Source organism: Ahaetulla prasina, chromosome 14, assembly GCF_028640845.1.
Source record: "Ahaetulla prasina isolate Xishuangbanna chromosome 14, ASM2864084v1, whole genome shotgun sequence".
In the NCBI taxonomy this organism is placed as follows: Eukaryota; Metazoa; Chordata; class Lepidosauria; order Squamata; family Colubridae; genus Ahaetulla; species Ahaetulla prasina.
This window is the reverse complement of record NC_080552.1, coordinates 12,745,351-12,759,468: the sequence shown is the minus strand read 5'-3', so window position 1 is coordinate 12,759,468 and position 14,118 is coordinate 12,745,351. Positions and strand designations below refer to the sequence as shown.

Below are 14,118 nucleotides of genomic sequence, written 5' to 3'. Positions count from 1 at the left end.
TCATGTGGCCGGCATGACTCAACGCCAAAGGCCCACGGAGCGCTGTTCCCTTCCCACCAGAGGTGGTCCCTATTTTTTCTACTTGCATTTTTATGTGCTTTTGAAACTGCTAGGTTGGGACAAATAATGGGAGCTCACCCCGTTAGACGGCAGCACTAGGGATTCGAACCGCTGAGCTGCCGACCTTTCGATCGACCAGCTCAACGTCCTAGCCCCTGAGCCACCGCATCCCTATCTCTTTCATACGTATATCTTACAGTTATCTTTTCTAATATATCTTTCCATCCATGGGCCGTGATAGCTCAGGCTGTAAGAAGCCTGTTATTAGAACACAGCAGCCTGCAATTACTGCAGGTTCGAGCCCGGCCGGAGGTTGACTCAGCCTTCCATCCTTTATAAGGTAGGTAAAATGAGAAGCCAGATTGTTGGGGGGGGCAATAAGTTGACTTTGTAAAAATATACAAATAGAATGAAGACTATTGCCTTATACACTGTAAGCCGCCCTGAGTCTTCGGAGAAGGGCGGGATATAAATGTAAACAAAAAAAAATATCTAACCAATTATAGAATAAGTCCCATATTTTATAATACTGCTTATTAGCACTTGCTGTTCTGATGTCTACATCCTTCTTCTGCAGCATGGAAGAATGTGAAGCTCTGTGTACCAGGTTGGCCATCATGGTCAATGGCCAGTTCAAGTGCCTGGGCAGCCCCCAGCACCTGAAAAGCAAGTTTGGCAGTGGATATACCCTGCTGGCCAAAACCCACTGTGATGAAGAAGACCACGTAGAAGACTTCAAGGCCTTTGTGGAGAAGACATTCCCTGGTAAGCCAACTTGTGGTCATGCATGTCTTCCAGATGCTCATATCAGACCAGCCTTCCACCAGAGGTGGCTTTCAGCACGTTCTGACCAGTTCTGGAGAACCGGTAGTGGAAATTAGTGGAAACACTTCATTTTGGACATTCATACAATTGAGCGTATCCAGAAATATTTTACAAGAAGAGTTCTCCACTCCTCTGATCAAAACAAAATACCTTATGCCACCGGACTTGAAATCCTGGATTTAGAAAATTTAGAACTCCTCCGCCTTTGGCATGACCTGAGTATAAGTCATAAAATCATCTGCTACAATGTCCTTCCTGTCGAAGACTACTTCAGCTTCAATTGCAACAATACACAAGCACACAATAGATTTAAATTTAATGTGAACCGCTCCAATCTTGATTGTAGAAAATATGACTTCGGTAACAGAGTTGTTAATGCCTGGAATGCACTACCTGACTCCGTTGTCTCTTCCCAAAATCCCCAAAGCTTTAACCAAAGACTATCTACTATTGACCTCACCCCATTCCTAAGAAGTCTGTAAGAAGCGTGCCTACCGTTCCTGTCCTAATGTTCCCTAATCAAGGAGAGAAGCAACTTAGAACTAAGGAGAAATTTCCTGACAGAACAATTAATCGGTGGAACAACTTGCCTCCAGAAGTTGTGAATGCTCCAACACTGAAATTTTTAAGAAGAGGTTGGACAACCATCTGTCTGAAGTGGTGTAGGGTTTCCTGTCTAAGCAGGGGGTTGGACTAGAAGACCTCCAAGGACTCTTCCAACTCTGTTATTCTATTCTATTCCCTGATGCCAATTTAGTACCGAACTTTATTTGACTAGATTCTCATGTATACAGTTGAGCGCAGTTAAGAATGATTGCAGATTGATTTTGGGTTTTGGGATGTGCGTGTCTTGTGAAGCAGACTTGGCTGTATCTTCTTTTTTCTCTCTCCCAGAGAGCGTCCTGAAGCATGAGCACCAGGGGATGGTCCATTACCACCTCACCAATAAGAACCTCAGTTGGGCACAGGTAAGGTTGGAGCAATGGTTAGTGGTGGTATACAAAAGTGAACAGGGAAGGGTTCTAGAACAGCTCAACAGTGGTGAAATCGTCTGAAGTCTGCTACCGGTTCTGTGAGTCTGCTACCAAGTGTGCCCTGAGCACGCAGCGCTAAAAAAGGAACATTTTGAAGCCTTCCAAGTCTGCAAAGGTAAGTAGAACAGCGAGGGAGGGGGGATCCGCTGTGCCACACGATTTAAATTAGCTAGAAAGCAGGAAATCCGATGATTCTAGCTAATATAAATCATGTGTCACAGCTGATTGTCGGAAATACCTGTTCGGCCGAACCGGTAGCATTTTTTTACTACCGGTTCGCCCGAACCGGTCTGAACCGGTAGCATTTCACCCCTGTAGCTCAACCTGTGAAAGCTAAAATCTTCAGAAGGAACTCCCAACTTCCTTTTCCCACACTGGCCTTGAATATCTTACAAGCTTCTAAGCCTTGGATGGAAGAAACTGTGGCTTGGAAGGGGGCGTTCTGTTAACTACCCCTCACTCTCCCCGTGTGTCTTGCATCTTCCAGGTGTTTGGGACACTCGAGAAAGCCAAAGAGAAGTATTGCATAGAAGATTACTCTGTCAGCCAAATCTCATTGGAGCAAATCTTTATGAGCTTCACGCGTTTCCAGCACTACACAGAAGATTGCGAGAAATGAGTCTAGTCTTCTCCAGCCTCTTTTCGCGGACTGACCTGTTGCCTATAAGATAGTCTATAAAGAGAAGGTAATTTATAGTATCAGCCATGTCTCCAACAACAAGAAGAATGGACATATTCTCATTGGACAATTGGTACACCACCGTACTGACCTTATGAAGATGAATGCATGGGTTGTGTGGATGTGCTGTATGTCCATTTGTCTGTGTGAGGCATGAGAAGGAGGAGGAATGCTTAACCATCTTTCGAAGGCAGCTGGGATGTCCTACCAACTCTCGCTCCACTTTTATGACAATGGGAGGGCTTAGCCTACTAACAGTCGTGGAAGCAGTTAACCCTGAAGCCTGGGACAATTGAGTAATTCAGTATCTTGGACGCTAGGATACTAGTTTCTTCTTTCTTTCCCACCCTCCCAATCTCATCTTCTTAAGAAGTTTCCACCAGACCAGCGTTGGTGTCATCGGCCTGCCTGCATGTCCCCAGTTTTGGAGCGTCGACAGCACATATTCATCCGTATGGTTGCGATCCATATCTTTTATGTTCAGACAAAAAAACTCTTTGGAATGAGCCCACTCGTGGTCCTTTGGATGGTTTGCATCCCTTGGAAGGTGAAAAAACCAAGCTCCTATGTGAAAGAAGCCATTTTGAGCCCTTCCTTACATGGCATCCAGGGAATTGCCCCTGCTCTTCAAGAACTAGTGAAACAAGATTTAGTATCTCCACTTTCTTGGCGAGCTTTAGACAAGTTTGTTTTGACAAAGCCTTCAGCATCCATACTGCATACGCCAGTATCCAAGTCTCTTTTCTTCTGCTTTCCAAAGATCTCATGAACATCAGGTCACAAGCGGCCATCAATAGCTTTCTCATTGCAAAGCTGCCTTTGATGTCCTTGAGAATAATGTTTCCCAGTCTGGGTGCCCTCAGGATGGATGTGGACTTCCAACTCCCAGGAGTGCCCAGCCAGCGTGCCATCCCTGGAACTTGATATCTGGACCTCTAGAATTCATTCCAGCAGAGGAAGTTGATTCAGAGAGATTGTCCTTGAAAACGTAAAGAGTTTGGTGTTCACATCAGCTCTGAATTGTTGTTAGCTGCCACAAGAAGATCCATTTTGTGGCTATCTGATCGCCGGCTAACCCTTGTAGGCTTGCTGGGTGTGGCAATAAACCCATAGCTCTGTTTCTGGAAACTCAGAAAGTCAATGCATTCACCATCAGTGAACCTTCTTTTCTTCCTCCCATATCAGTGTCCCTTCCATCCATCCATCCATCCATCCATCCATCCATCCATCCATCCATATCTATGTTCCTTCCTTTCATCCATTGTTCCATCCATCCATCCATATTAGCCTTCCTTTCTTTCTTCCTTCCATCCATCCATCCATCCATCTATATGTTCCTTCCTTCCTTCCTTTCATCCATTGTTCCATCCATCCATCCATATCAGCCTTCCTTCCTTCTTTCCATCCCCATGTTCCTTCTTTTCATCCATTTTTCCATCCATCCATCTATATCAGCCAGCCTTCTTACTTTCTTCCTCCCCGCCCCCTCCCATCCACCCACCCTCTCCTTTTAGATGCTTCTGGATGATGCTTCTAGACCATAATAAGTAAGCTGGGAAGCGACAGTGGTTGGGTTTTTAAAGAAGCCCAGGTTCTTGGGCACCAAAGAGTTACACTCTGCATAATTCTTCCCTTCTGGATAGTTCAGTCAATTGATGGTTGACTGAAGTTTTCAATTGTGGTGCACCAAAAGTGTGCTGTGAGGACAGAGTCCACAATCCATCTGCCAGTTGTGTCTTGCAAAAAAAAAAAAAAGAGCATTCTTGGGATCTAAAAAAAAAAAGACCTCCCAGGCTTTTTCCTCTCTGCATAAGGAACTAGGGCTTAAACTCATTACAATTTGAATTAATGCAAACAACAACAACAACAACCCCCACCACTCTTTGCTACTTGAATCGACCAATGACACATGGAATGTATTATCCGAGCATCTGTACCTCTCTTAGTCACAGGAGAAGTGGAAAGTATGTGGGACCAGGAAGGGAAAAACTAAAAGAGCTCCCAGGTTTAATTTTGTGTGAATTCTGAATTAATAGTTAATTTTTAGTTTGGGCCTTTTGGTGCAGGTATTGTAGTTTGCCCTTTAGCTCAGGGGTCTCGAACCTTGGCAACTTTATGACTTGTGGACTTCAGCTCCCAGAATTCCTCAGCCAGCATGGGAGTTGAAGTCCACAAGTCGTAAAGTTGCCAAGGTTCGAGACCCCTGGTTTAGGTGATCTGTGCCTTTTGGTACTTGCCTCTATGTGGAGTCTTGTCAACAAAAACTCAAACCATCCTTTCTCTTAAGGAGGGCAGAAAGCTGAACACCCAGGAGCTGTGTTGCTTTAAAAAAAAAGTTACCCTTGTTTTGAAAATTATGTGAACTCTTTAAAAAGAGTTCACATCTGGAGTGGAGGGATGCAGTGGCTCAGTGGCTAAGACACTGAGCTTGTCGATCGAAAGGTCGGCAGTTTGGTGGTTCAAATCCCTAGTGCCGCATAACCGGGGTGAGCTCCTGTTACTTGTCCCAGCTTCTAGCTCCCAACCTAGCTGGATAACCATTTGTCTGAAATAGGATTTCCTGCCTAAGCAGGGGTTGGACTGGAAGTTCCCTTCCAACTTTGTTATTCGATTCGATTCGATTCAATTAGACTTTATTCTATCCCTATTCTATTATTCTAGTCTAGTCTAGTCTAGTCTAGTCTAGTCTAGTCCAGTCTAATCTATTCGAATTCTATTCAAATTCTATTCTATTCTTTTTTTTTTATTTGCATTTATATCCCGCCCTTCTCCGAAGACTCAGGGCGGCTTACACCATGTTAGCAATAGTCTTCATCCTATTTGTATATTTATATACAAAGTCAACTTATTGCCCCCAACAATCTGGGTCCTCATTTTACCTACCTTATAAAGGATGGAAGGCTGAGTCAACCTTGGGCCTGGTGGGACTTGAACCTTCAGTAATTGCAAGCAGCTGCTGTTAATAACAGACTGCATTAGCAGTCTGAGCCACAGGGGCCCCTATTCTATTCTATTGCCATTCCCATTCCATTTTATTGCATTCTATTCTATTCAGTTAGCAAGGGTTCTCCAGCTAAAAGGACACTACCAGCCACCACATTTCTCTATAGGTAGTCCTCCACTTACAAAAGTTTGTTGAGTGACAGTTCAAAGTTACAACAGCATTGGAAAAAAAACTGATTTATGACCGTGTTTCACACTTCCGACCTTTGCAGCACCTCCTGGTCATGTGATCCAAATTCAGACCCCTGGCAACGGGTTCATATTTATGGCGGTCGCAGTGTCTCCCAGGGGGGTCACACGATCCCCTTTGGCAACCTTCTGATGAGCAAAATCAACGGGGAAGCCAGATTCACTGAACAACCGGGTTAACAACCGAAGTGACTCATTTAACAACTGTGAAAAGAAAGGCTGTAAAACAGAGCATATTTAGCTTAACAACTGCCTCGCTCAGCAACAGAAATTTTGGGCACAATTGTGGGCGTAAGTCAAGAACTACCTGTTTCTGAAGCTTCTCTTTACCTACTTCTATCCCCCACAAGTATATTTTTAAGTACCCTGTTTTCCCCAAAATAAGACCTCCCCTGATAATAAGCCCAATCGGGCTTTTGAGCGCATGGCAATAAGGCCAAGCGCTTATTTCAAGGTTCAAAAAAATATAAAACAGGGTCTTATTTTAGGGGAAACACGGTATTTATCTATCAATCTACAGTATCTATCTATCTATCTATCTATCTATCTATCTATCTATCTATCTATCTAATCTATATCTATCTATCTTCGCTATCTCTCTGTATCTATCTATCTATCTATCTATCTATCTCTGCCATCTCTCTCTTATCTATCTGTCTATCTATCATCCATCCATCTACCCATCCACCTACCTCTATATCTATCTATCTATCTAATCTATATATATCTATATTTGCTATCTCTCTGTATCTATCTATCTATCTATTTATCTATCTCTATCTATCTATCTATCTATCTCTATCTATCTCTATCTATCCATCCATCCATCCATCCATCCATCTATCTTCTATCACCTATCTATCTATCCATCTATCTATCTCTATCTATCTATCTGTCTATCTATCTAATCTATATATCTATCTATCAATCTACAGTATCTATCTATTTTCTATCTATCTAATCTATCTATCTATCTATCTATCTATCTATCTATCTATCTATCTATCTATCTATCTATCTATCTTTCTATCTATCCATCATCCATCTATCTGTCTACTATTTTCTATCTATCCATCCATCCATCCATCCATCCATCCATCCATCTATCTACAATATCTATCTAGGGTACTCATCTCAATGTGTATTTTTTTTTTAAAAAAAGATGTTTTCTCAATAGAGGGAATGAGATTAAAATGCATCACCAGAATAATTTCTGCACGCGGTGTAAAAGGATGAATTATTGGGATATGGGTGAGGTGGGGGAGAAATTAAGCAGAGACCTACAGGACCCCTACTTGGCTATATACTCCAGGACCTCTGCCACGATTTAGCCACGATGGAACCATTTTCGTTCCACTCTCTTGCGTCTAGCCACCTTTTGTAAGGTTTCAGTTTTTCCCCAAAAGCTTGTTGCGAAATGTTCTCCTTAAGTTGTCCACACCTATTTTGGTCATGGCTGATTGGCTAGTTGGTACTTTGGCTCACACTACAGTTCCCTTCCTCTTGCACAAGTCCCTGCATTTTTTGCACAGTGTATGTGTGTGCGCGCACGTGCGTGTGTGTCGGGCCCGTGCGTGCATGTTCGTGTGAATCCAGTTTGCGCTCCGATCTCGTCTTCGCATCCTTCGCAAGGCGCTAGACCTCAAGTGATTTTTAACTGAGAAAAGAGTGGTGGGGAGGTTGGAGGAATCCAAGGGTTGGAAGGTTATTTTAGGTTTGTTTGTTTTTTTCTCCCTCTCCTGCTCTTGGCTGTGTGAAATATATTGTGGTGAACTTGCCACGGAGGAAGCCACAAAGATTTCCATAAGCTATGATGGTTTCTAATGTGTGTGTCATTTTTTTTTTACATATATGTTTGCGTTTTTCTCTTCCGTATTTCGGCTTCAGTTTAGAATTGGGTTGGGCACTTTCTGTGTGTCTGCATGCCAAAAGGGAGTACTCTCTCAAAAAGAAAAGGAAGGTAGGTCAAAAGTAGAGAAGGGGTGAGCTCATTCCTCAGATGTGTGTATGTCTGCTCACTCCATTGCTCTTCTGTACCGAAATCAGCTGCAGTGGTGACATTTCCGCGCCTCAAAACAAGAAAATAAACTGGATTTTCAGACAGAGACTCCGGAGTGTTTCTTAGACACAATCCACCTTTATCCTTGCATTAAGGAGGGTCCTCGACTTAACAGCAGTTCGTTTACAGACCGTCCAGAGTTACGACAGCACTGAAAAATACAGCAGTGGCCCAAAATTGTGGGAACTTTTTGGGAAAAGTGTGTTTTTGAGGTTTGATGGCTAATAACACCACTTTTTTTTTGAGTTTCAAGATAATCTTATTCCACTGCTGGAGTGGCCTGGAAATAGCCCAGACCTTCATCCATTTGAAAATCTATGGAGCCAACCAGGGTGAAATGCTCCCAATTCGGACCGGATTGCCTGAAATCCCTGCCCCCACCCCCTCATGCCCAGCTGAGCCGCGCGATCATCAGAGTTTTTTTTTTTTACTTTTAAAAACATTTTTTTTTCGGCTGAAAAAATGCTTTCAAAAGTAAAAAAAAAGCCTCTGATGATCGCGCGGCTCAGCTGGGATCGTCAGAGGCTTTTAAAAGCATTTTTCCTACAACCTCTTCGGCTGAAGAGGTTGTAGAAAAATGCTTTTAAAAGTAAAAAAAAATATATAGTTGGCCACACCCACCCAGTCACATTAACACCCCCCCAAGCCACGCCCACAGACTGTTAGTAACAAATTTTACATTTCACCACGGAGCCAACTAAAAAAACTTGTTAGTCAGAAGCGACCCAACAATAAAACCCAGTTAATAGAAGCAATCCTTCAATCTTCACATTAGATTGACAGCTGCAGAACTAAAAGACTTGCTTCATTCCATGGGAAGACGTTCTAAGGCTGTAATTCATGCTAAAGGTTCCCCAGCTAAGGATTAACTGACATGGGGATAATTTTTGTATATCTCATTGTTTCTACGTGTTTCACTTTTCTTCTTTATACTGTAACTCCTATTCTAATAACAAATCCTTCCTAAAAGTTATTGCATTACGTTCTTGATTCAATTATCTTTCCATCGATATATAATTTTATGGTATGGCTCTCAAAAAAAGTGGTGTGATTAGCTAGTTTTAGGAAATACACTTTTCCCAAAAGGTTTCCACACACTTTGTGCCACTACTGTATGACTTACAACCCCTTTTCACACTTGTGATCTTTGCAGCATCCGCCATCGTTGCGTGACCAAAATTCAGACACTTGGTAACTGGTTCCTATTTATGACGGTCACAGTGTCCCGGGGTCACGTGCTGCCCTTTTGCGACCTCCTGACGAGCAAAGTCCATGAGGAAGCTAGGTTCACTTAACTGTTGTGGTCTGCCAGTAGCCTGTAAAGCTGGCAACGGAGTCGGACAGCGATAGCCTGCGCCAGTCCTGGAGGCTGGGGAAGGCCCTGATGAGGGCTTTGCATCGGAGGCTGAAGTGGGGCCAGGGCCATCGGGGAGTGAAGTGTGGACTCCGGAGCCTCCAGAGGCTGACAGTAGTGAGGCAGAGGAACAGGAGGAGCCTGTTCCTAATGCACGCATGAGAAGAGCTGCCAGAAGGCAAGAGCAGCTCAAGCAAAGAGGAGGACTCGGGAGTAGGGCCAAGAGATGATTGGCCCCTCCCATAAGGCTTAAAAGACCAGCAACGGTGTTTGGGCTCTTTGCCGGAAAACAACATTTATATCTTTGTCTTGTTGCATTTGTTTTGTATCGGTGTCTTCTGAACTTTTGCCAAGAAAGGCCTTTGGCAGTTTGCCTAATTGGACCAAGGTTGGTGGTAGTACTGAGGAATTGTGTTGGGAGGAATTTGCTTTAGTTTAGTTGGACTATGCTGAGAATGAGTTAATTCTCACCTGCTCTAATAAAGTTTGTTTTTACACTGACTGAGTTTCCTACTACCTACTTGGGCCTGGGTCACAACATTAACCGTGTTACCAACTTAACGGCAGGGGTTCTTTTAACAACTCTAACACAAAAAATTGTTAAAATGCGGCAAAATTCACCGAACACCAGAAATTTGGGGACCGATTGTGGTTGTAAGTCAAGAACTACCTACATTAGGGAATGGCATTGGCACAGTAGGAAAAAAAACCACACACACAGCTCTGCTGGGGTTCCTTTTTTAAGCACCCTAAATGCTTTCCAAGGGAGCAAAATTCTAGAAGCCCAAGAACTGTTAGGTTCTAAAGGAACTAAATGTCAAAACAGAATTTCCGAGCAGGTTCCTGTATATTTCGGGCTGAGAGAAGGCACCATGATGTCATACAGCTCTCTTATTTATTTCTTTATATTTATCTTGCTTTTATTCTTTTTATAGAGGTAGCAGACATATACCTAGAACTCTTCATGTTTTCAGCACAACAATTCTGTGGGGTGGGCCCAAAGTCACCGAGTTGGGTTTGGTGCCTAAGGGGGGACTAGAATTCACCATGTCCTGGTGATTGGCCCAAAGTCAACCAGCTGGCTTTCATGCTAAGGCGGGACTAGAACTCCTCGTCTCCTGCTGTTGGCCCAAAGTCACCCAGCAAACTTCCATGCTAAGACGGGACTAGAACTCCCCATCTCCTGGTGATTGGCCCAAAGTCACCCAGCTGGCTTTCGTGTCTAAGGCGGGACTAGAACTCCCCGTCTCCTGCTGATTGGCCCAAAGTCACCCAGCTGGCTTTCGTGCCTAAGGCGGGACTAGAACTCTCCATCTCCTGGTGATTGGCCTAAAGCCATCCAGCTGGCTTTTGTGCCTAAGGCGAGACTAGAACTCCCAGTCTCCTGGTGATTGGCCCAAAGTCACCCAGCTGGCTTTCATGCTAAGGCGGGACTATAACTCACCATCTCCTAGTTTTTAGTCTGGTGCCTATTCCATTAGATCTCTCTGTTATTGCCCAACCATGCTATTTACTAAAAAAAACCAGTAAAGAACAACAAGGAAAATCAAACTTCACCATCATGTAATTGGAAGATTAGAAATGGGAGCTGTCTAAGTCCTACTTTTCGGTGACTGGTATTATTTAATTTAATTTAATATTATCTATTATTTAATAGATAAGAAGCAGATAAATAATAATAATAATAATAATAATAATAATAATAATAATAATAATAATAATAATAATAATAATAAAAAACCCAGCTAATTCCTGGCCAGGCGGTCAACTAGACTGAAACTTCAGCTTAAACCCCAGAGAATTCAAGTCACTGAAAAATCTGTTATTTCACACTTTTATGGATCATAGTCCAGTCCATCAGCAGGCTATTGACTACATGCAGATGGATGAAGATGATCAGTGAAACATTTAAGCGATAATTGTTTTTTTTTCTTTAAGATGTTAGAAAGTTCTTTATATTTTTCTGCCGCAAACCAAGAGGGTTATCCGTGGAATACATTTGCACCACATGCTTCAATCTGGATACTGAATTATTCCATTTTTCTGGGATCCCGCAACACCTTTTAATAAAACAAAGAGGCTTATTAAGCGGCCCAAAAACCTCTCATCAAGGTTAAAAATAACCAAGCTTATCAGGTCGTGGAAATGCCTCTATAAAACCTTCAATTGACCCGCTTAAATATGATGCCTGATTCCGATTCGGCCTAAGTGAACCGGAAAGGGAAATTCTACATCCTTTTTCAGAGGTTCCTGCATTTATGTGTCGTATTTTTATACCATTTTAGGGAGTTCCAAAACCTTAAAAGAAGAAAGGCCACTTCACACTATTAATGGCCTTTTCTACGTCTAAGAAAGTCAAGGGAACTTGTTTTTGCTCCAAACGTTCCAAAATACCCAAAGCACAGCTAACATTTTAATTGATTTTTTCAGCTGAAATCCCCACACATCCTCATGAATAAACCCCTGCCAAATTATTTTCAGCCTACCAACTGAGATACAAGTAGTCCTTGACTTACAGCAGTTCGTTTAGTGACCGTTCAAAGTTACAACGGCCCCAAAAAATGTGACTTACGATCATTTTTCACACTTACGACTGTTGTGGCATCGTGATCGAATTTCAGATGCGTGACCCATATTTTTGATTATTGCAGTTATCCCGGGGTTACATGATCCCTTTTTTGTGATCTTCTCACAATGTCCATGTGGAAGCCAGATTCACTTAACAAGCGTGCGACTAATGTAACAGCTGCTGTGATTCACTTAACAACTGGTTTTAGGCATCGCACCCATATTCCAGCTTGCAAACTGTAACCAATCACTCAGCACGGGTGAATTTGGCACTCGTTGGGCCATCCAAGAAACCACGTTCAAGCAAACCATCATTTACCACCACGTGCCAAGCCAGCCAAACGCAAAATACAGGTAGTCTTTGACCGACGACCACAACTGAGCTCAAAATTTCCTGCTGCTAAGCAGGACAGTTGTTAAGTGAGTTTTGCCCCATTTTGCCACAGTTGTTCAATGAATCAATGCGGCTGTGAAGGGGATCATGTGACCCCCGGGACATTACGACCCCCACCCCCAGAAATAGGAGTCAGTTGACAAGCACCCGAATTTTGATCACGTGATCATCGGAATACTTCAACCGTTGCAAGTGTGAGAAGTGGTCATAAGCCAATTTTTCCAGTGCGCTTCAGTGATGGCTTTCACTTACCTTTGCTACCAGTTCACTTGTGCTTCTGCACATGCGCAGAGCGTATTTGATGACGTCTGGCCAGGTGGGCGGAGCCTCCCGCCGCCACTGCTACCGGTTCGCCTGAACTGGAGTGAACCGGTAGCAACCCACCACTGGTGCCCTTGTAACTTCGAACAGTCACTCAACGAACTGTTGTAAGTCAACGACTATTTGTATCCACTTACGGACAAACTGGATGCTCAATCCAGTTTTCATGAACAAAATTTACAGGCAAAAATTCAAATCCTGGGGGGGGGGGACGACTTGTTTATTTTAAGGCAGGGGTAGCACAACAGTTCTAAAGAGCACACATCTGAGTAGGAAGGACCCCCTAACACACACACACACAGACACTCACTCCATGCATTTGGAATACGGGTTTCAAAGGGGTTCAATACCCGTAAGGCGGCTTGCTGCCAAGCCAACATCTCTTCTACTTCTCTCATTTAAATTTTGGACACCTCAGGTTTGAACCTGCACCCATACCTTTGCCCTACAAGGGTGCGAACCCAGCCCTCAACGGGTTGTTTCATTTCAGGTGAGGATTTCGCAAGACGAATGACACCATTCTTCTTCCCAGCAGTCTTGGCTGGGCCCGCTCTGCTCTTGGATTATAAATGCCAGCCAGGAAGGAAACTCTTTACCCGACCAAGAAAAACAAAAACACTTTTGCATGCAAGAACTGTTGGAGTTGCTAAGAGCAACTGGAGGATTGGACAAAAGGCCACCCGCTGTGTTCTCACACACACACCCCTCTTCCAAACTCACAAACCCCACTTCGGGGCTATCCTTAAGCTAAACTCAACAGCATTGGGTTATATTAATATTACATTCAACCCAAGTGTGGGCTTCAAAAATTTTAGCAAGGGGTTCTCTGCCCGTTGCTGGGTGGGCGTGGCCTAGTCAGCGTCTTGTACCGCAGTGGAGGAGGGGGTATTTTTGCCCTCCCCAGGCTCCAGAGGCTTTCCTCGAGCCTCCGGCAGGGTGAAAATGGCTTCCCCAGGTCAGAAACAAGCCCTTTTCCAGCCTTCCTGAACTTCCGGAAGGCCGTTTTTCGCCCTCCCCGAGCCTCCACGTGCTCCCTGAACTTACCTGCATCCAAAATGGGCTGCGTGGAGACTCCGGGGAGGGATGGGGTGGGTGGGGCCAGCCAGGAGTGGGATTTGGGGGTTCTCCAAACTCCACAGAATCTTAGCTAGAGGTTCTCCCGAACCTCTGTCAACTCCCAGCAGCCCCACCCCTGATTAAGCCGTAATATAATTTGCAAAGCCTGTGGCTTGTTCACCCAGGTTTAGGGGTTCTTGTATCAGCTACTTCCTTGCAAAAATTTAAAGCACCAGAGACCGAAGGCAGTTCCCAAGCTTACATTGGCCTCAACGTTGACAAGGTATGAAGCAGGATATTACGTTAAATACCAGTGTGGTTTGCAAAGCCTGTTATGGCTTGTTCACCCAGGTTTGGGAAGGGGACTCCTGAGCTGGGGGAGGCAAGGCGCAGGGACCAAACTCAATCTTCCTCTTTGTAACTGGAATTCAAAGTGTTGGAGAACTGAAGGCACGGTGGCGCAGTGGTTAAAGTGCAGTATTGCAGGCAAACACTGCCCACAGCCTGGAGTTCGATCGTGACCGGCTCAAGGTTGACTCAGCCTTCCATCCTTCCGAGGTTGGTGAAATGAGGAGC

At 44.0% G+C, this 14,118-nt stretch overlaps 1 protein-coding gene across 3 annotated transcripts in view; it reads left to right on the top strand.

Moving 5' to 3' along the window:
* The window catches only part of ABCA3 (ATP binding cassette subfamily A member 3), an 89,131-nt gene extending 82,569 nt beyond the window's left edge, over positions 1–6,562 (top strand). Inside the window, exons 29-32 of one of the 3 annotated variants that reach the window (XR_009152104.1) lie at positions 638–825; positions 1,780–1,853; positions 2,407–4,644; positions 4,791–6,562. Coding sequence is in view for 1 of the 3 variants with exons in the window: in XM_058157442.1 (XP_058013425.1) it covers positions 638–825; positions 1,780–1,853; positions 2,407–2,538 (394 nt within the window). In the remaining 2 variants the exon portion in view is untranslated. Of the gene's footprint in view, positions 1–637; positions 826–1,779; positions 1,854–2,406 lie in introns of all 3 variants that reach the window. The other 2 variants (XR_009152103.1, XM_058157442.1) reach the window with 2 other exon arrangements.
* The last annotated feature ends 7,556 nt before the right edge of the window (positions 6,563–14,118 follow it).